This window comes from Eurosta solidaginis, chromosome 4 (assembly GCF_040869045.1).
Source record: "Eurosta solidaginis isolate ZX-2024a chromosome 4, ASM4086904v1, whole genome shotgun sequence".
Taxonomy (NCBI): domain Eukaryota; kingdom Metazoa; phylum Arthropoda; class Insecta; order Diptera; family Tephritidae; genus Eurosta; species Eurosta solidaginis.
Window position 1 is genome coordinate 75265147 of NC_090322.1, and position 22344 is coordinate 75287490.

Below are 22344 nucleotides of genomic sequence, written 5' to 3' on the forward strand. Positions count from 1 at the left end.
AATAAGCAAACACCAAAATAAAAAAGCAAAAAGAGATTGCAGCTCATTTTTCGAGACAGTGGACAAAAAAGATGAATATCGTTTTTGTAGCATTACGTACGATGAACAATATTTTAAATATATTAAAAAACTTTTCAAGAAATCAGACAGAAAAGTTGTCCCAAAAAGTAAGAATAAAATTAAATCTTTGCTAAAATCTACGAAAGACAAGTGCCACAGTTTGGATAAACCGGGGGTTTATTCAGGGACGTGCTCTAACTTTGATGACGACGGAAAGATATGTGGGGCAAAATACATGGGTCAGTCAACGCGCACAATACGAACAAGGATGAACGAGCATCTGAAATATATTAAGAACATCGAACCAAAAAGTGGAATAGCCGAACATGCGCTTGAGAAGAAACATGCCATAAGTGAAGACAATTTCAAATTAATTAAATCGGAAACAAACATTAATAAACTAAATATTTTAGAATCCTTGCATAATTATGTAAATAAAAATGTTGCTGTTAATAGGGATATTGGTCCACTGTACTCTAGCCTTTTTACCGCTTTCCAACAAACTTAAAAATTATTTTGTTATCACAATTATTATTATTGCAAATTCTCTTATTGGTTTTGTTATTGTATTATTGTGTTATTATTTGTTGTATTGTTTTATGACAGACAGCGGCTAGTTGAACGCTATCGACTGAGGAAGGCACAACGATAGTGCCGAAACAATTGTGTTATTTTTTATTATTTTGAATAATAAAATATAAAAAATATAAGTGACTAATAAGGTGTTAACGTTTATATGATTTTACGAAACAGCCTGGCAATTGTTTGTATGGAAAATTTGTTAGCGTATTAATAGATAGATACAGATGCGAGTGTATATGCTATAGGAGGCGTTTTGTCACAACTTCAATTTAGTTTCGATATGTCGCCCGTTTTACTGTAAACAGATATAATTCAAAATTTTAATTTGTTGGGGAAAACGCAAACAAAGTTTCATATAGTTTCATTACAAAAATTTAATTCAAAGACTACGTGCTTGTCATTTCTGCTCCTAGAGTATTCTATGAATCTCCAGAAAAAGTCATATTTTTCACAGTAATTTTTCCATACGCATTTATCTTTGGAACTTGACAAGTAAAATTCAACTCGAGAATTAAAAAAAGTTGTGTGATTGGAAAGAAAATTATATCGGTTATTTTATTTCATGTTTGCAAAATGTATGCTATCGTTTTTAAATTTTCGAGGAAAATTCTTTCAGGATTTCGTCTTCATTCAAATCACTCCGTTTATGGATATTCAAAGAAGCTAAACTTTTGAGAATCTTTTGTTCAGGTCCAATGTCGGAGCAGTTTGCATAAACGCGGCTTTTTGATTCCAATGTCGTACTTGGAACACCTACCAACAACAACCTTCGCAAAGACAAAATGAAAGCACTGGTCAGGGTTATGCCGCTTTTTCTTGAATTCATTCAAAGCATCATCTGCCAAATTTGTAGGTCTTGATTTTTTAACTTCGACTCAAAGTAGGAACAATGGAATAAACGGATTTCATTAAGTGGAATTAGTTTTGAAATTCTGTAGCTGAAATTGCTGATAAAAGTTGAGAAGCCTTTTGTGATGTCTCACACTTACATACATGATATCTTGAACTTGACGTTGTCAATACCAAAAAATATTTTATTTGAAAACCAAGCAAAAAAGGCCAACTAGCCTTATTTAAAAAATAAGAAGGAATTGTGGATAAAAAATGGCTTTGGAATTTAATATAAACAAATATGGAAAGTCTGAAAGCTTTCATAGCCAAATCAAATGTCAAATTCTTCTTATGCTTTACATGTAGCAAAAGAGGAAAATTAACAACTTTTGTAAGTCAGATGGCGCTAGTGTCGCTCGATGTGTCGTTCTCTATGCAACTAAAGTACGTAGTTTACTATTTTCTTTTTATTTTATAGACAAATCATTGAATTGCGGTTTACCGGAAAGTCAAGAACCAGCCCCAATATCAGATAATCCAAGAAACAGCAAAACGTTATTACAATCAAGTGTAGAACCAAGAGCAGGTCTAAAGAAGCAAGTCAAGAGAGCTACAGTGGTTGGAAATCCAATGTTTTCCAATATAACATATGATCACGAAGATAGTCATGACGACTTAGTTCTTGATGATTTTGAAATGGATTACGAACAAATTATGCAATATTTTGACAGTTTAAAGGTAAGTAAAACTAGGAAATAATCTTAAATATTTTGATAGCTGTAATCAGAGTCAGTCTGAAAATTTATTTTATTTTTTGTTCAGTATAAGACGTACTTTATCTAAATAGAGGATAAAATCTGGAAATGCAAAAACATTTTCGGGCAAATTTGGCATAAATTGTTATAAATGAATGTAAATAGTTTCAACAAAATTTAACTCATTATTTGTGATTTCATGTGTTTTTTTAAAGCAACTAAAATAAAAAACAAGAAATCTGTTAAATAAAGACCTATGCGTGGTTTAATTACACTGGTTTACAGCCAAAATGCACCAGAGACGCCATTATGAAATTCCTATGTAAAATCACCCCCTGATTCCGAAAATCAAGGTTATTTTTAATTCTATGGTAACGTTTTTGAGATATTTACGAATAGCGGTTTTTTCTAAAAAAAAAGAAAATTAGGTCCACTTAATCATATATATCTCAAGAAAGAATTGAGCAATTCCAAAACGGTTTGAAATTTTTAAAAAGTAATAAAATGTGCTATGAACTATGCATACAACACTTTTTGCTAAGCCCTACAGATTCAAAGATAACGAACAATCATTACGGATTTTTTAAATTTTTTTTTGTAAAAATATAAAAAAAATTGTACTTTGCGAGGAAGGATCTCGAAAACTTTTCATCTTTTTGCAGATTTTTTTTCTCTCTACGCTCTGTTTTATTACAAAAAAAAATAAGCTTTCACTCAACAAAATCGATGAAGTAATACAAAAGTTATAAGCATTCAAATAAATATATCCATATAGTAAAACTTAAGTACCCTACAAATAATAGCATATGTACATTTGATTCTGTCTAAACTCTATGATCTTATTTTATAATTAAAAAGTTATGTGTCTTCTTTTGATGCTTATTTAGATTAGGATCTGTTTCTCTTATGAGAAACCAACAGTAGTCACCCATCATAGCGACATCCCATAATCCTTGATACCAACTTTCAATCATTTTCATTTGCCGGTGAAACCTTTCACCATGCTCGCCACTTTCTTCGCCAATATTTCGCGGAAAAAAATTTAAATGGGAGTGTAGAAAATTAATTTTTAAAGACATATTTACTCCTGAAAGAAAATAAAATAGTATATTAGATAAATACATAAGAGGCACATTATTATATAATCTTCTTAGTCTGGATTTATCTTTCAATTCAGAACAAATTTTTTTGTTTACATTTTTCTCGTTCTTGTTTGTTTGGAACTGGACGATGAATTCAGATTTAGGGCTATATATTCTCATGAAGTAATCACTTTAAATGTCGGCACAAAATTGTCTTTTATAATTTTTGTAGCACCAAAAGAAGTCATTTGAAATTATGAATTGTATTCTTGTATATGATTCATAAAATGCTTCGACATTGGTGATCCTCCAAAATCTATGAGTGCAATGGATCAGGTGGAGTTTCAAATGCCGGCAATTTCACTTTGCCATTAGCACAACACATGCCAGCCGTTTCACCCAGAAACTTAGCTGCTTCACAATGTGGACATATCGCACTCATTAATCCAATATATCCATGCATACTGTAATCAATTTGTGGATCGTAATTAAAAGCAGCACGATACGTATTTTCTAAAACACGACGTCGTATTTGTCTTGGTCGTGCTGGATTTCTTTGCCGCTGTGGTTCTGCAGATCTATTTCGTGCATATCGTTCACGTCGTATTTCATTTTGTTGTGACAGGTCATCAATACTTTGCGCTCTTCTTTGAAGTAACATTCTGTTAGCACTACGCGTACGTCGACCGATATTTTGACGTCTGGTTCGAGGCATTTTCTTCAAGGGAAAGGAAAAAATTCACTAAAACTCCATGTTCAACGCAAGAAATTTAACTTAAGAAAAGCACATGTGCAAACAAAAAATGCGCGGTCGAAATACACCCACACGTACCTATATGTTCAAAAGACAAAACGAAAATACAAAATAAAAAAAAAAAAAATTAAAAAAAAAACTTGGATTGGAATTTTTTCGATTTGGCAATTTTGGCATTCTGTGTTCCAATCTCTTTCGATCCAACTTAATCGTTCGATTTTGTGTATTCTGCATTTCGATCGTAGTTCCGTTTTTCTAAGTTGCAAATTAGTTGGCGGAGAAATATTTTATTTTTATTTTTTTATTAATTATAACAGAATTTTAACAAAAATGTAAGCAAAACTTGTTAAGAAACGTAGAAGGCTTGATGATGATTGTTTTTTATATGTTTCCAGGTCAAAAACAACATGTTGATGTCGAAGTCCTTGGACGTATTTGCCCCGCAAAAGTATCTAACTCACACGTGAAAGCATCCTTATTAAGTCGAAAGTTTTTTTGAACCTAAATAAGAAAATAAGTCATTTAACTTTGTTTTTGTAAACGTTGCTTTCCAACTCCACAAATAATGTCGCGGCTATTGATTCCATTATAATAGACAGCTACAATTTGTGTCTGTTCGTTGGGCCCAGTTATATGCCAAAGCAAGCTGCCGGAGTAGAGGAAAGTGAAGCGAAAACGTAAACAATCCTTGGGGAAAGAATAAATAAATCTTTATAAAGTACTTTAGGCAAGTGCAATGAAATTAGCATCCATAAAATTCTGAAAATGTCAACTATATTTGTGCAGAAATCCGTTTTAACAAAACTTGGTGGCCACGGCAGGGAATTGGGCAAAACAATGACAAAAACACTCTTACAATTATGAAAGCACTTCACTCAAAAAATATAACACTGTGGCAATATATTCTATTGTTTTTTTTGTACAAAATGGCGTGGATAATAAAATATAAACGTTTTTCAGTGTTTTTTACAAATTGTCTTTAATTTATTTTGTTCCAATTTTCACACATTCCGTACAAACAGCTGATTTCGAAAAATCATTTGCTCTTCCTCTTCTCGTTACGATTCCGTCGTAATGCAGAATAGGGGTGAATAAAACACGTGCGCACGATTAGATACAGTTGAAATCACTAAATGTATTCTGCGACATATGCAAACCCAAAACCCACATTCGCAGAAACGGCATCACATGCACTGACTCAGGAAACAGCGTCACTTTTGAGTAAGCCCGCATACAAAGCTCATCGCGTGGAAGTGGAAAGGCCAGACTGGGTAGACACAATTTTGGAAGCATTAAAAGGAACGCAGCAGAAAAATGATGGTGCCATAAAATGCTTTAAATGTGGGAAGCCAGGGTACATTGCACGTTATTGCAGTAGCAATCCTAACAGCTCCAGCAATATGGGTGGCCGTAAACGCAGAGCTGAAGGAGTTGAGCAAATCTCCAAATCCACTCAATCGTTAAACTAAAGCGAGTCAGCCGCAAGGGGCTACAGCTGGCTCCCTCAATTGAATGCCCCATAAACTCTATCTCGCAAATTGGAAGAAGATCAAGCAATCTTACTGTCGGAGGACATGTCGATGGAAAGGAACGTGTACTGACTGTAGATACGGATGCATCCCATTCCATCATTCGATCAGATTTAGTCAACAAGAAGATAGGACCATTGCTTAGAGCAAGATTACGTACAGCCACGTGAGAAGACACCCAGGTAATTGGAGAAGTAGCATGTGAAGTAGCAATTGGGAACGTCACTGTACTACACAATTTTATAGTGGAAGAGATTGTTAATGAAATCATAATTGGAGTGGACTTCTTAAACGACCAAGGCATCAAGATCGATATGCAAAGCAAGATGATGCGATATAAGAACATGGATGTTCCACTTAATTTTGGCTACGAGAGAGGCTACAGCAGTAAACGAGTGCTGGTGGAAGAGAGTCAGCAAATACCACCAAAATCCGAGGCAGCAAACAAATCAACACCGAACATACTTGTAGAAAAAACCCTGGCTATGACAGAACAGTATGGACGATTACGGTAAGAGTGCTCAATGAGTTCAAGTCACCACTCAAACTGACAAAAGGAGATATATTGGGAATATGCCAAGTTATTAACTGTGAACAGCTCCAGGAACACATTTTAACTAGCAAGACTGATCTTTCAAATGACATCACGGCATGGGCGGGGGGGCTAGATCAAGATTATCAGAGTAAGGCAAAGCAACTGCTCCTAAAATACGCAAACATATTTGAGCAGGATTGTTCCAAACCAGGTCGCACCAATATTGCCAAACATCAAATTGACACTGGAGACACGAGGCAGATACGTCAACCTCCTCGTAGTGTTCCACTGGCGAGACGGGAAGTTGTGAGTCAAATCGTACAAGAAATGAGCGACACCGGCGTCATCGAACAATCAGCTAGTCAATGGAGCTCACCGGTGGTACTTGTGAAGAAGAAGGATGGGAAAATGAGGTTTTGTGTGGACTACCGCAAGTTGAACGACGTCACGAAAAAGGATGACGATACTCTGGACTCGCTATCTGGTACGAAATGGTTTTCCACACTGAAAATCGGCTACTGGAAAGTTGAGGTGAAGGAGGAAGATAAAGGGAAAACAGCCTTCAGTGTCGTTGATGGTCTCTGGCAATTTACAGTGATGCCTTTTGGACTATGTAATGTACCAGCTACTTTTCAGGGACTCATGGACCAGGTACTGAAAGGACTACATTGGAAAACATGCTGGGTGTACCTGGACGGTATCATCGTAGTGGGCAAGAACTTTGATGAACATCTTAAGAACTTGGAGGAAGTTTTCCAGAGAATAGCTGGCGCAGGTCTGAAACTAAGTCCCAAAAAGTGTTCGCTCTTTAAATAAGAAGTAAATTATTTGGGTTACAAGGTAACGACAGAAGGTATCTGTACAGCGAATGAACAGATAAAGGCAGTAAAGGATTGGCCAAGACCACAGAACTTGCATGAATTAAGAAGTTTCCTTGGGCTGTGCACATATTACCGCCGATTTGTTCCAAACTTTTCCAGCGTAGCCCATAGCCTCCATGAGCTTACAAGAAAAATAAAGCTTTTGAATGGAAGAAGGAGCCAGAAGTGGCTTTCCAAACATTGAAGGAGAGTTTGTGCACTGCCCCAATATTGGCATATCCGGGATATGCTATAGGAGGCGTTTTATCACAACTGGTCGATGCACAGGAGAAGGTAGTTGCATACTACAGCCGTTCGATTGGAAAACCAGAGAGGAACTATTGCGTTACACGGAGAGAGCTGTTGGCATTGGCAGAGTGCATTAAACATTTTCACAAATACCTCTACGGTTAGCGATTCCGCGTCAGGACAGATCACGCAGCGTTGAAATGGCTTCTGCAGTTCCGTAATCCGGAAGGACAATTGGCACGGTGGATCAAGCGACTACAAAGCTATGACTTTTCCATTGAGCATCGAAAAGGTAATACCCATGGAAATGCTGATGTAATGTCACGAGGACCATGTAGTTTGGAATGCAAGCACTGTTCAAAGGCAGAGGCTAATGACTATAACGTGTACGGATGAATGGGAGAATGAACAACAAAGAAAGTGTCAGCTAGAGGATACAGATCTGTCACATGTTATGCAAGGGCTCGAACGAAACGAAAGACCAAACACAGAGGAGATGTCAGCAGAAAGTCCCATTGCGAAGTCATATTGGGCACAGTGAAACAGTTTAGAATTAATATCCGGTTGCTTGCATCGAGTATGGGAGAGTGAGGATGGTCAATGCAAGAAGAAACTGATAGTTGTTCCCAGAAAGAGGATTCCTGACGTGCTCAGCGAGCTGCATAATGGTCCAAGTGGAGGTCATCTTGGAATCACGAAGACGCTCGAGAAAATTAAGCACAGATTCTATTGGGTTGGTTGCCATCAGTCGGTCACCGAGTGGATTGCCAACTGCGAGGTTTGCAACAGAGCGAAAGGGCCCAAAACACGAAGTAATGGCCAGATGAAGCAGTATATTTCAGGTGCACCATTTGAAAGGATCGCCATGGATGTCGCAGGTCCATTTCCTACTAGCAACCGCGGAAACAAATGCGTACTGGTGGTTATGGATTATTTCAGTAAATGGCCAGAGGTATACCCAATCCCAAACCAAGAAGTGGAAACAGTAGCAGAAGTGTTTACAAACAATTGGGTTGCAAGGTATGGTGTACCAATAGAGTTACATTCTGATGAAGGCAGGAATTTCGAATCAGCTGTGTTCCAGGAAATGTGTAAATCATTGGGCATTCGAAAAACACGGACGACTGCATCGCATCCTCATTCCGATGGTAAGGTGGGACTTTTAAATAGAACCTTGGAGGAGCATTTAAGGAAACTAGTAGACAAGTACCATAAGGAGTGGGATACACACATATCACACAACGGGCCAAACTCCTGCAAAAGTAATTTTTGGCAATGACCTTCGACTGCCAGCTGATTTGAAGATAGATGCCGATGCGGAGAGAAATGTCAAGAAATCCACTGGTGTCTTGGAGGAAGAAATGGGAGAAATACACGATCTTGTAAGACATCGAACCAGATTATGAGTCACAAGATGAAACCCAGATACGATAAAGCACTTTATTCAGAAAGTTCTCTGGAAGAAGATTTGGTGCTATTATACAACCCACAACGAAAAAAAGGTTTGTCCCCAAAATTGCAGCGTAATTGGGAAGGCCCATACAAAGTTGTAAAAAGGATCAACGATGTAGTGTACCGCATACAAACCATTGGCAAACCACGAACCAAAATGAAAGTGGTTCATTTGGAAAGGCTGCAGCGTTTAGATCGAGAGATTTGTCTGATGGGACGATCAGACTTAGGTGGAGGGCAGTGTGACGAATATTAGTGACACTAAGTGATACTCACATCACTAGTATGATGTAAAGTAAATGAAGCCACAACAACAGTAAAGCAGACAGACACTTGTATCTACATAAACGAATCAATCATTATGTCTACACATATGTACGTACACGCAGTGGAGAAGCAACGCTCACATATACACGCGCATGGGCTATGAGAGAAGATATAAAATAGTGCATCTGTAGTTATAGCTGAGAAATATGTCAGCGAAGAAACCGAACAGTATAAAAAGCAGCAACAGTAGAGGCACGACAATCAGTTTGATTTAAGCAAGCTATCCGTTGCGAAGTATAAGTGTTATTGTGAAGTACTTTAATAAAGACCATTTTGCATTATTGAATAGTGGAGTTATTTATTCAAGAGTTTAGGGATTCGCACGTTAGTAGAAGGTTGCAAATAAGAGGAAATGCCCTAACTTCGTAACAATATAGATAGACAACCATAATTTGAAAGTCCAATTTTGATTTTTGTTATATAATCAATTTTTTTTGGACACAAAACTGGACAAAAATTCTGTAACGAATAGTAGCAGCACTAAGGGATACTATCATCTCTAAGCCGATGCTAAGCAGTGACTTGTATGCACATCAATAATTCAATCATTATGTCTACACATATGTACGTACACGCAGCGGAGAAGCAACGCCCAAACACATGCAGATATCTTATCTGAGATGCTCCCAAAAGTATGCAATTATAATTGTGGAAGTGTCGCTCACAAATACACGCGCATATGAGAGCTATGCACGTGCATCTGTAGTTATAGTTATATAGCAGTAACTAAGTAAATTCTGGAAGAACCTAGAAGTATGCAAACGAGAAATCACACAATATAAAAGGCCGCAACAGTTGAGGCACGGCAATCAGTTTGATTTAAGACGCTATCTGGCGAGCAATAGTAGTGTTATTGTGAAGAAATTTAATAAAGGCCATTTTGCATTATTGAATAGTGGAGTTATTTATTCAACAGTTTAGTGATTCGAACTTAGCAGAAGGTTGTAAATAAGAGGATTTGCACTAAAATCGTTACAATACTTTATTAGCCGCAGCGTCATCTTTCATTATCATCATAAAATGTCCTAGCCAGCGTAGCCGCTGCGTTTTAATTCGCTGAACTATGTTGGTGTCTGCGTAAAGCTCATCATTAAATCTTCGTCGGTAGTCGTATTACGTATTTAGTAGAGGGAGGTTATTCGACTAGTAAACTCTTTTAGTCTGCAGGTATTCGAAATTCGAGTCTTCTATTCGTTCATTCAATTATACAATTATTCGAATTCCCATCCTTGTTATTCGAACTTCTTTTATTCGAATAGCTCTCTAAGCTATTCCATTTGCAGAAATATACCAACTTATCACACGCTCATTACTTGTACATATGAGCATGTAAATGTGTACTTACATATGTGTATTTATGTATGTAGGCTGCATATGTGCGTATATTTTAGTTTGTTTGGGGTTGCCTTGTTAATACTCATTTATTTCAGATACATTTAGTAAGCAAAGTTGTGCTAGAGTCTAAAGCAAGAGATATCGGGATCGATTGTCACTGTATTGTTCATAGATTTTGTTTATTAGTAAAGAAGTGTGTAAATGTACACACAAGTTACGGTTCTCTTGGTTGGAGGAACACAAAATGAAACGATGTACGTTTGATGCTAGGGCTATGCCCGCTTTATTCGAAGCTTAGTTAAGACTTAAAAACTAAATTTACATTTGTTCGATTTGTATAGCAAAATTTTGATTACTATTGCAAAACGTGAGTTATGTTTTGAAATATGTACCTGATTAATATTGCCACAGTTATTTTGGCCAACATGATGTAATTTGCAAATATTAATAAAAAGAACAATTTCCCGTTTACCAACTTATTGCATTTTACTTTAATGCTGACGCGGCTATTATTGGGTTTTTGGCCAATACAGTGTAGTTTGCAACAACCGTGGTGTGATGGGTAGCGTGCTCCGCCTATCACACCGTATGCCCTGGGTTCAACTCCCGGGCAAAGCAACATCAAAATTTTAGAAATAAGATTTTTCAATTAGAAGAAAATTTTTCTAAGCGGGGTCGCCCCTCGGCAGTGTTTGGCAAGCACTCCGGGTGTATTTCTGCCATGAAAAGCTCTCAGTGAAAACTCATCTGCTTTGCAGATGCCGTTCGGAGTCGGCATAAAACATGTAGGTCCCGTCCGGCCAATTTGTAGGGAAAATCAAGAGGAGCACGACGCAAATTGGAAGAGAAGCTCGGCCTTAGATCTCTTCGGAGGTTATCGCGCCTTACATTTATTTTTTTTTTTTCCTTTTTCGCTGTTATTTGAAATGCAAATCTAGAAATAAATTTTTGGTTGTAAAGATGAGGATTCGTGCTATTAGCGAGCTTTGGGCATTATTAGTCGCAGTGCTTTAGTTTAGCTATATTTTATTAAAATAATTTATTAAAAATAAACGATTGTGAGCACACAAGGGAATGTATTTGTACTGTGGCACTATTGTGAATATTTTATTAGAACTAATACTATGTTCAAACAGAAAAACAAATTGAGGCTATTTCGATTTAACTTGAGTGGTGTTCATACAACTCTATTTAGCTTACACAATAGTAATTTGATAGCTGGTTGGCTCATCTCTATAGTAAGAACATATCTTTGTTGAGACTGTCAAAATGTGCGTGTTGGTATTAGGTGCATGGAATGAAATGAAAACATAAAACTTTGAAATGTATGTGTGTTGTAAGAAAATGTGTTCAATGTTTTGGCTTCATTTTGATTTTGCCATCTTCTTTTGACAATCCCTACTCCAGTTAAATGAAAGACATAAAATCAGCTGATGAGATGAGCCAACCATATAGTTCAGCCATGCGAAACTGACTTTTAATATACTCAATAAACACACTTTAAAATGTTGCATTTGCAGTTTGAAGCAATTTATTACGCAATTTTTTTTAAATTGGCAATTTATTATTACAATTTATTATATGACAAATTGCGTAATAAATTGCCCAAATAGTATAAATTGCCAATTTGGTGTGTGTTTGAACCTAGTATAACACTGCCTTAGCGGCAGTTGATAACCTTCGCCAGATGGCGGCGAAGTTCATAGATGTTTGCATGTAAGTTTATATATATTGATTGATAGAACAGCTGATTTCTGTTGATATTTGATATGAGACTTTTATATTTGTTGCGCAAGATGGGCATGGGTGCGGCTCGTAATAATAAAAAGGAGAACAGTTTCCTGTTTATTAACTTATTGCATTTTACTTTAACGTTGATACAGCTTATGATTGGCTTTTGGGTCAATAACTAGCCTAAGGCGGCGAATATTGGTTGAAGAATTAACAAAGCGTGTGTTACCTCATATAAATGTACATGTATTTCAATGGAACTAATAAGTATGTTAGGGATTTCTGTGGTATTTTTTGTGTGCAAAAACGACAGGTACATACAAATATTTTGTTTTCCATCGGAACCATTCTCAAATGAAGTGTTTATATGCCAAAAACGATTTTAATGTGGTCAGTCAGTAGTATTCTGTAGTAAGAAAAATATACGAGTATATGTGCACTTAAAAGTACTGCAAAACCAAAAGATTTGAAAGAAAAGAATTTTCCGCCTCGTGGATCGAGCGGCCCTAGCGCCATCTGACATACAAAAGTTGGAAATTTTCAACTTTCGCTACATGTTAAGCATAAGGAGAAGACTTCGACATTTGCTTTGGCTATGACCGCTTTCACAGTTTCTTTGAAACCGCCAAAAACAAAAAGCATAACTTTGACACATGATAATATAAAAGGTATGTACTGTGCAAAGAATAATATATGCAAAGGAAGGTAATTGAGATAAGTTTACAACAACTAAGGCATGCCGTAGTTGAATTCGTTTGTAACAGATGAACCATCGTAGGAGTGCAGGTTCAAATACCACTCCTGGGAGAAAAAGCTTTGAATAGATTTACAAGGTATAATCGAAACAGCTGTCGCTTTGTTTAAATTTTTCCCAAACGTCTCAATAACACTGGTTCACAGCCAAAATGCACCAGAGACGCCATTATGAAGTTCCTATGTAAAATCACCCCCTGATTTCGAAAATCAAGGTTATTTTTAATTCTATGGTAACGTTTTTGAGATATTTACGAAAAACGGGGTTTCAAAAAAAAAAAAATTGGGTCCACTTAATCATATATATCTCGAGAACGAATTGAGCAATTCCAAACCGATTTTAAAAGGTAATAAAATCTGCTATAAACTGTGCGTACAACACTTTTTGCTAAGCCCTGCAGATTCAAAGATAACGAACAATTATTACGCATTTTTTCGACAACTTTTTATTTTTTTGCAGATTTTTTTCTCTCTAAGCTCTGTTTTATTACAATAAAATAAGCTTTCATTCAACAAAATCGATGAAGTAATACAAAAGTTATAAGCATTCAAATAAATATATCGATATAGTAAAACTGAAGTACCCTACAAATAATAGCATATGTACATTTGATTCTGTCTAAACTCTATGATCTTATTTTATAATTAAAAAGTTATGTGTATTCTTTTGACGCTTATTTAGATTAGGATCTGTTTCTCTTATGAAAAACCAACAGTAGTCACCCATCATAGCGACATCCCAGAATCCTTGATACCAACTTTCAATTAATTTCATTTGCCGGTGAAACCTTTCACCATGCTCGCCACTTTCGTCGCCAGTATTTCGCGGAAAAAAAATTTAAATGGGAGTGTAGAAAATGAATTTTTAAAGACATATTTACTCCTGAAAGAAAATAAAAAAGTATATTAGATAAATACATAAGAGGCACATTATTATATAATCTTCTTAGTCTGGATTTATCTTTCAATTCAGAACAAATTTTTTTGTTTACATTTTTCTCGTTGTTGTTTGTTTGGAACTGGACGATGAATTCAGATTTAGGGCTATATATTCTCATGTAGTAATCACTTTAAATGTCAGCACAAAATTGTCTCTTATAATTTTTGTAGCACCAAAAGAAGTCATTTGAAATGATGAATTGTATTCTTGTATATGATTCATAAAATGCTTCGACATTGGCCTCCAAAATCTATGAGTGCAATGGATCAGGTGGAGTTTCAAATGCCGGCAATTTCACTTTGCCATTAGCACAACACATGTCAGCCGTTTCACCCATTTCATTCACCTTTCATTCAACAAAATCGATAAACTAATACAAAAGTTATAAGCATTCAAATAAATATATCCATATAGTAAAACTTAAGTACCCTGCAAATAATAGCATATGTACATATGATTCTGTCTTAACTCTATGATCTTATTTTATAATTGAAAAAGTTGTCTTGTTTTGACGCTTATTTAGATTAGGATCGGTTTCTCTTATGAGAAACCAACAGTAGTCACCCATCATAGCGACATCCCAGAATCCTTGATACCGACTTTCAATCATTTTTATTTGGTGGTGAAACCTTTCGCCATGCTCGTCACTTTCGTCGCCAAGATTTTGGGGGAAAAAATTTAAATGGGAGTATAGAAAATGAATTTTTTAAGACATATTTACTCCTGAAAGAAAATAAAAAAGTATATTAGATAAATGCATAAGTGACACATTAGTATATAATTTGCTTAGGCTGGATTTATCTTTCAATTCAGAATAAATTTTTTGTTTACATTTTTCTCGTTCTTGTTTTTTCGGAACTGGACGATGAATTCAGATTTAGGGCTATATATTCTCATGTAAATTTAAAAATTTTCATACAAATTTTTTGTTTACCTTGCAGATCGGTTTTAAAGTTAACAGAGAAAACGGTCTTTAATATGTTTTTTATTTACCCATTTCCGCATAGTTTTTGATTAAGTCGTTCACTATTATCTCGCAGTTAGGACTTTTGTGTTTGCCTAAAAAAGAAGTAACGACCTTTTCAAAAGAATCCCACGCTGCTACCTCCACTGGTGACAATAGTTCTTTGAAATGGTTATTGGTCATCATCTCCCTTATTTGCGGTCCCACAAAAATCCCTTCCTTTATTTTTGCTTCTGAAATCTCTGGAGGGATTGTCTTCAAATGATGAAAAGCTTCGCCTTCTTTGTCCAAAGCCTTGACAAAGTTTTTGATAAGGCCGAGCTTGATGAAGAGCGGAGGTAGAATTCGTTTTTCCTTCTTTATTAGTGGGGAGTATTTTATGTTATCCACCCCAACTTAAAACTCGATTCGTACTGGCCAATCCTTTATGATGTAGTGGTCTTGACGAGCTCGGCTATCCCATTTGCATAGAAAGCAACAGTATTTTTTGTATACACTTTGTAGACCAAATAGCATTCGAACGACTTTAAGATCAGCACATATTTTACAATAATGTTCTTCGTATTTGATTAATTTGAGCAATTTCATTATTGCGTTATCTCATACGTTTCCTTCGTATTTACTGCATGCGCGATCGGGATAGATGGCTTTTGGTTGCCAATATGCAATAATACGGCCTTTAAACTTAATTTATTGCAGTCTATCAACAATTGTCACTCTTTTGAATCATATGGTTCAATAAACTGTTTGAATAGACCAGCAATGTCTTTGCAGTAACAAACACTGTCCTCCTTCGTATAGTACTTGGAAAATTGTTCGTGACGAGTTCTATAATATGTTACCTTAACATCGGATGAAACAAATTGTTGCATACGAGAGGCATGTAGTTCGGCCTTTTCCTTTGACAATTCCAAATCCCTTATCCAATCATTGAGTCGTGCTTGTGACAAAGAGTTTCTTTCGTTTTCCGTTTGAAATCCAGTACAACATGATGCCGCGTAATCAGATACTGCCGCTGACAATGAAACTGGAGTCGGAACTAAAGTTAAATTTGATTCTGGCAATGTAGATTCCGTTGAATTTAGTTCTGCTAATGACACTGTAGATACCCTCGCATATGTTACTTTTCTTGACTTTCCAACCCCAAGTACTTTTGTAGTACAAATATAGCAGTCCGTTGAATGGCAAGTTGGTTACCTCCATTTCATTGGTGTAATAAATTTCATATATCGCCTAAATAGATAGTTTCAGAAATTAGTCAGCTATGCTTTAAAAGGGAGCAAATTTCTAATTTTTACAACGCACCTTTTTGTTCCGGTTTCCGAAAAAATCAATTCGACTCGACATGTGGTGCACACAGTATTCGGTGTCCATGGTTTTTCAAAGTTTTTAGGCTCAATTCCAAAATACTTATAGTATGTAATTTTCAAAGGATTTGAAAACAAACGTTGCATCCTTTTAACGATAAATTGACCGCAGATGAAACAGAACATATCTGGATCATTTGCACACTCAAACTCTCGCGCCCTTTTATTCATATTATATTTTTAAGTAAATGACGGGTTATAAACTGCAATTATAAACTGAACTGCAGATATTATGAAGGAACAAGGCGCATGTACTATTATTTATACTTACATCAAGTAAAAATTCAAGCCTACCTAGACAAAAAGGTTCCCTAGTTCTACAAAGAAAACACTACCTGCCTTAAAAATATGCTCTTGTTTGTAATGTACCTGGGTTTTAGAAAACGACACTAACAGTTTTTTGTATCTAATAACCCTTCGAAAATCTACCTGCTAACTAACTGATATAACATATGTACCAGTAGGGTACTTAAGTATTAAATAGATATATTTACTTGAATGCTTATAACTTTTGTATTGGTCCATCGATTTTGTTGAATGAAAGCTTATTTTTTTTGTAATAAAAAAGAGCTTAGAGAGAAAAAAATCTGCAAAAAAATAAAAAGTTTTCTGGATCCTTCCTCGCAAAGTACAATTTTTTTATATATCTTTACAAAAAAAAATTGAAAAAATCCGTAATGATTGTTCGTTATCTTTGAATCTGCAGGGCCTAGAAAAAAGTGTTGTATGCCAGTTTATAGCAAATTGTATTACCTTTTAAAAGCTTCAAACCGTTTTGGAATTGCTGAATTCGTTCTTGAGATATATATGATTCAGTGGACCCAATTTTTTTTTTTTGTTTTGGAAAAAACCGTTATTCGTAGATATCTCAAAAACGTTACCATAGAATTAAAAATAAAATAAAATAGAATTTTTTACATAGAATTTCATAGTGACGTCTCTGGTGCAGAAAAAAATTGGAATTTGTGATCCAGTGTAATTTAACTAGTATGAATACCCCCCCACAAAATCAATGAGCTGAGTGTTTGTTGGGTAGTAGTTTGGCCTTTGACTGCAGGGATTTTATAGGCATTTTTGGCATATAAATATATCTTTTAAGAGTTGTTCTGAGGGAAAACAAAATATTTTTAATTTTTTATATAATAATTTAGGAAAAATTTAAACAACGTGACATCAGGACGGAGAAGGCGACAGCTGTTTCGATTATACGTTGTAAATCTCTTCAAAGCCTTTTCTCCCGGGAGTGGGATTTGAACCCGCACTGCTAAGATGGTTGAAGTGTTACTGATTGCGCACAAACGAAAAAAGCGGAATAGCGAGAATTTACTATATATGAAATGTACGCAACTTAAAGCGGGTTGTAAAAAAGCGAGTAATAAATCAGCGGATTGAACAAGATTTAATTTAATGTATGATTTATTTTATTTTTTGGCCGTCAGTATAAACTGTTATTTTATATATTTTGAGCTCAAGGCCGGATTAAATAAAACACTTAATTTTTTTTAATTTAATTTGTTTTATTTTAATTATTTGTCAATATTTCGACTTCACTCTGAGGTCATCATCAGGACTGACTGCAAAAAAAACAATACGTAATTTTAATAATAAAATAAAAACATTCATTTATGCATCAACACCACTTACATCTTCAAATGCGCTTTCAAGATTAACATTTAACATAACAATTATAAAAAGAAACAGCGATTAAAAATCAAAACAAACAGAGTAAACAAATGAAAAACCGTAATTGTAAACAAAAACTTTAAAAACAACAAATTATTAGACGGCGAATAGTACACCGATACATACATATTTATAAGACTCGTTGGTTGAGCGTAAGACTAATGTCTTTTAAGCCCATATATTTGGCATTGCAGTGTTGTTGTGAAACGAAGACGAAAACTTTTTATGTTTGTGCGGGTCTATAAAAATGCATCACAAGCTTTTGTTGTGTTTTATAAGGTTACGGTAGACGTGAGAACAATTCGCGATGTCCGTTTTGAAATTCATCCTCTTATTATTAGGGGCGTCCACTATATGAAGCATTACTAATGTGAAGCGTTTGTTATAATTTTCTCTTCTTCTAAAATGGTTACATTGTCAAAGTCTGGATAATGTCCTGTTTATTGGCAGTGGGATGTTAAAGCCGTTTTGTTGTCTGAAAAATTGTTCCTTAATTTTATATTAGATCTATGTGCGGATATCCTTGTCTTCAATTTTGTTTTTGTAGTCCCCGCATATACTTTCTCGCATACGTGGGACCCGTCGCCATTGCAAGGAATCTTGTAAACTACATCCGATTTTTCATGTGTTGAAATTTTATCTATAAGATTGCTAAAAATTTTCCGTAATGTGTTGTCATATGTGAAAGCTAACCGCACGTTCTCTTTATCGTACATGTTTGAATATTTTATTCTCTCCGATAATTTCGGGACATACATGCCTTCGTTATTGTAAACCATATCCCAATTGCCTTCTGTGCATATTTTTCTTTATTCATAGTACATACTTCGTATTGCATCATATGGTAAAGTTATGCGTTGGTAAGGCGGTTTTCAAAGAAACTTGGTGTTGTTTTTGTTCTATTTATAGAACTACAACGATAACCAATGTTGTCTATTTGTATGCATTTTTTTAAGCGGGTATCACCCTTATTGCTTTAAATGTATGAAAACATTTATTTGAAGCAATTTACAATTTATTTAATAATTTGGAAAAATTTAAACAACGTGACATCAGGACGGACAAGGCGAACAGCTGTTTCGATTATACCTTGTAAATCTCTTCAAAGCCTTTTCTCCGGGAGTGGGATTTGAACCGGAATTCCTACGATGGGTTGAAGTGTACAAACGCATTCAGCCACGTCATGCCTTAGGTTGTTGTAAACCTTATCCCAATTGTCCTCTTTGCATAGTTTTCTTTATTTATAGTTCATTAAATTTTTCCCAAATTATTAAATAAATTAAAAATTCCTTCAAATAAATGTGTTCATACATTTTAAGCAATAAGGGTAATCCGCGCTTAAAAAAATTCATACAAATAGATAACATTGGTTATCGTTGTAGTTCTATAAATAGAACAAAAACAACACCAAGTTTCTTTGAAAACCGCCTTACCAACGCATAACTTTACCATATGATGCCAGACAAAGCATGTACTATGAATAAAGAAAAATATGCAAAGAAGGCAATTGGGATATAGGTTTACAATGACTAAGGCATGCGTGGCTGAATGCGTTTGTAACTGTTCACGCCTTAATGGCAACTCACTATATTTTGTAATTCCAGCGAATGATGGAATGAAGTAAAAGAAGAAAATGAAATGTCAGTTCATTGTAAACATCCGCAAACATATATTTTGTACAACCGCTCCCCCCCCCCCCCCCCCCCCCCCCCCCCTCTTCACTTTTTCCTAATCCTTTTATTCACTCCTCCCTCCGTCTTTTTCGCTTCATCTATCTCCATTTTCGTCTCATTCTATCTCTTTCTCAATCTCCTTCTCTCTTTTCTCTTCTCATTCTTCTGCATCCCTTATTGCCTGTCCCAGAGGATGGTATGTATTTTATTACAGTCCCAGTCCCAGTCACTCCGAGTCTCAATCCTAGTCCTAATCCCAGTCCCAGTCTGTCTCTGGATAATATATTACTCTGTACCAAAGCACTCATCAAAAGCTTTCATTTGATATCCATATTGTATAAACACTATCTGGCCCAAGTTTTGGCTTATATCTCGAGACACTGTACCTGTAGTAAACACCGCGTGAGGTTTACGCAACTTGTGTGAAAGTTTGAACAAAATCGACCGACGCACCTCTTCAAACACCGGCGACCAACTAACACACATTTTAGCCTTTCTTTTTATATATATAGATTATTATTTTTCACACTTCACTATAATATTAAAATGAAATGCAGATTTTCGCTGCTTTTGAAATTCGGCTTAAAAATTGCACATGGAACAACTAAAGACTCTCTTCTATTAAAAAAATGTCATAGTACCTCTAAATCGCGGGCCCCTCAGAAACCTCCCCCCCCCCCCCCCCCCCCCCTCTCGGCGGGCCTGGTGATGTGCTATACTTGATATCATTCGATATAATATTTTTTATTGATAAGCAGGTTGTTTAATTTAACACCAAGCAATTACACGGAAGTATATCCGCACCACCTGAAAATATGAGTGTCACAGCGTATACGTAACATTTTATTATTACGTATAAACAAATTAAAAAAATTGCAATAAAATAATATTGCGACTATAAACTGAGATATAACCTATCCTATATTTCAAGTTAGATCAAACTACACACGGGGTGCAAAACCAATTCAAAATCGGTTTAGTAGTTTAGGAGTCCATTGGCCTCAAACCTGTGACACGTGTTTTTTATATATTAAGAAGATAAAATCTGATTTATTACTCGCTTTTTTACAACCCGCTTTAAGTTGTGTACATTTCATCTATAGTAAATTTTTCCCAAATTATTAAATAAATTATAAATTAAAAATTGTTTCAAATAAATGTTTTCATACATTTAAAGCAATAAGGGTAATCCCCGCTTAAAAAAATTCATACAAAATATTTTTGTGTAACTGTTATTTATGCACAAAAGCAATACCATAGAAATCCCCATACCTATTAATCTAATTGACATACAAATCGATTAAGACTCTAGCACAACTTTGCTTACGTAAATATAACTGAAATAAATGAATATTAACAAGGCAACCCCAAACAAACTAAATTATAAGCACATATGCAGCATATGTACATACATAACTATATGTAGTATTATGTATGTAGTATATTATGTACATATGTAAGTAAGCGGTCCGCGCTATTCGAATAAAAGAAATTCGAATAATAAGGACCGGAATTCGAATAATTTAATTCGAATAAACGAATAAAAAAATCTAATAAATATTTTTCGCATTATTTGAAACGAATAGTTGTATTCCTTTATTCGAATATTATTCGAAAATAATCCCACCAATAGTATTTAACAAAGCCATCTTGCTATTAAGTAATCATATTTTGAAATTAAAAACTGTGCAAGGGAGTATGTCGCACGTTTTATTGTAAACAGATGTAATTCAAAATTTTAATTTTTTTTTGGAAAACGCTGCCAAAGTTTTTTAATTTTCAGGAGGTCAATTCTCCGGCTTATAACAATAGCTCCGAAGGGTTGACACCAATTTGGAAGATATTACGGTAAATACAATTGTTAACCTAGTAGGTGGTTAAAAACTATTTCCATATTAGTTAGAAGAACTCTTCATCCAAGCTATACTTTTTTCATTTCACTATATTATAAAAATGAATTCAGTGGAAAGTAATTTCATGCGGAGTATTTCTGAATACTACAGTTTCATTAAAAAAACTTCTTTTATTTTGTTACGTACGGGTTTTTGGTTGACGCGCCTACTGCCTATCCTCGCGAAGAACTCCTCGCCTTCATCCCCTCAACTTTCCATGCCCGGTCTGCCACGGGGTACGCTTGCTTACGCGAGAGGTAGCTCGCCGGACCGTGGGTTCTTGTGGCACCGCGGCATGACCGCACCATACAAAAAAAATTCGTACCCCCCCTTCTTTCTCACCCATTCGATGGGCACAACACTCAGAACTCCCGTTTGCATGCTTAACTTACCATGACTCCTCCGAAGTTTGCAGCTGCCGATGGTGTTATTTGGGCAGCCCTCTTATTCCCTCCCTTCCATGGTCGGCAGTGGCCTTATGGTTGCCGGCCCCAATTTTCAACCTACAATTGTCTCCCCTCATGTTACCCGTCCGCCCCCCCTGTCCGTCCGTCTAACCACATCACATCCGAAATCAAATACCACCAACCTAAATTGATTAGCAATTCATTGTAAATTTATTGACAAATTAATTCACATGTTTGTATTCACACCAACGTGTGGTCCTTATTTACTATGTATTTATTACATACTATATGCGCCTTACGATCGGCCCTCGTAACCCTATAAAGCTACAGTGCCCATGTTAATAAAATGTGAAAAGAAACAATTATGCAAAATTCGAAGCTACTCAAACGTGTCGCATAATCTCATCCTTTTGGCCCAGTTCGGCCCGACGATTGAAATTATCAAGGCTTAAAAGAAGTTGCCCAACGCGGCCAAGGAGAAGCGGTTTGAGAAACCGCAGGGTACTGAGCGTGTAATCCACGCCTGGGTTTTGGCAGCCTACCTCCTACGAGACGTCTTGTTCCGGTGAGCGCTAAAACTACG

At 35.7% G+C, this 22344-nt stretch overlaps 1 protein-coding gene across 4 annotated transcripts in view; it reads left to right on the forward strand.

Moving 5' to 3' along the window:
• The window catches only part of dtn (transmembrane protein 132C dtn), a 597671-nt gene that overhangs the window by 519510 nt on the left and 55817 nt on the right, over positions 1-22344 (forward strand). For 2 of the 4 annotated variants that reach the window (XM_067782098.1, XM_067782099.1), the window contains exons 16-17: positions 1952-2211; positions 17258-17472. In XM_067782098.1, the coding sequence (XP_067638199.1) occupies positions 1952-2211; positions 17258-17374 (377 nt within the window). In that variant the 3' untranslated portion in view covers positions 17375-17472. Of the gene's footprint in view, positions 1-1951; positions 2212-17257; positions 17473-22344 lie in introns of those variants that run through there. The other 2 variants (XM_067782097.1, XM_067782100.1) reach the window with 2 other exon arrangements.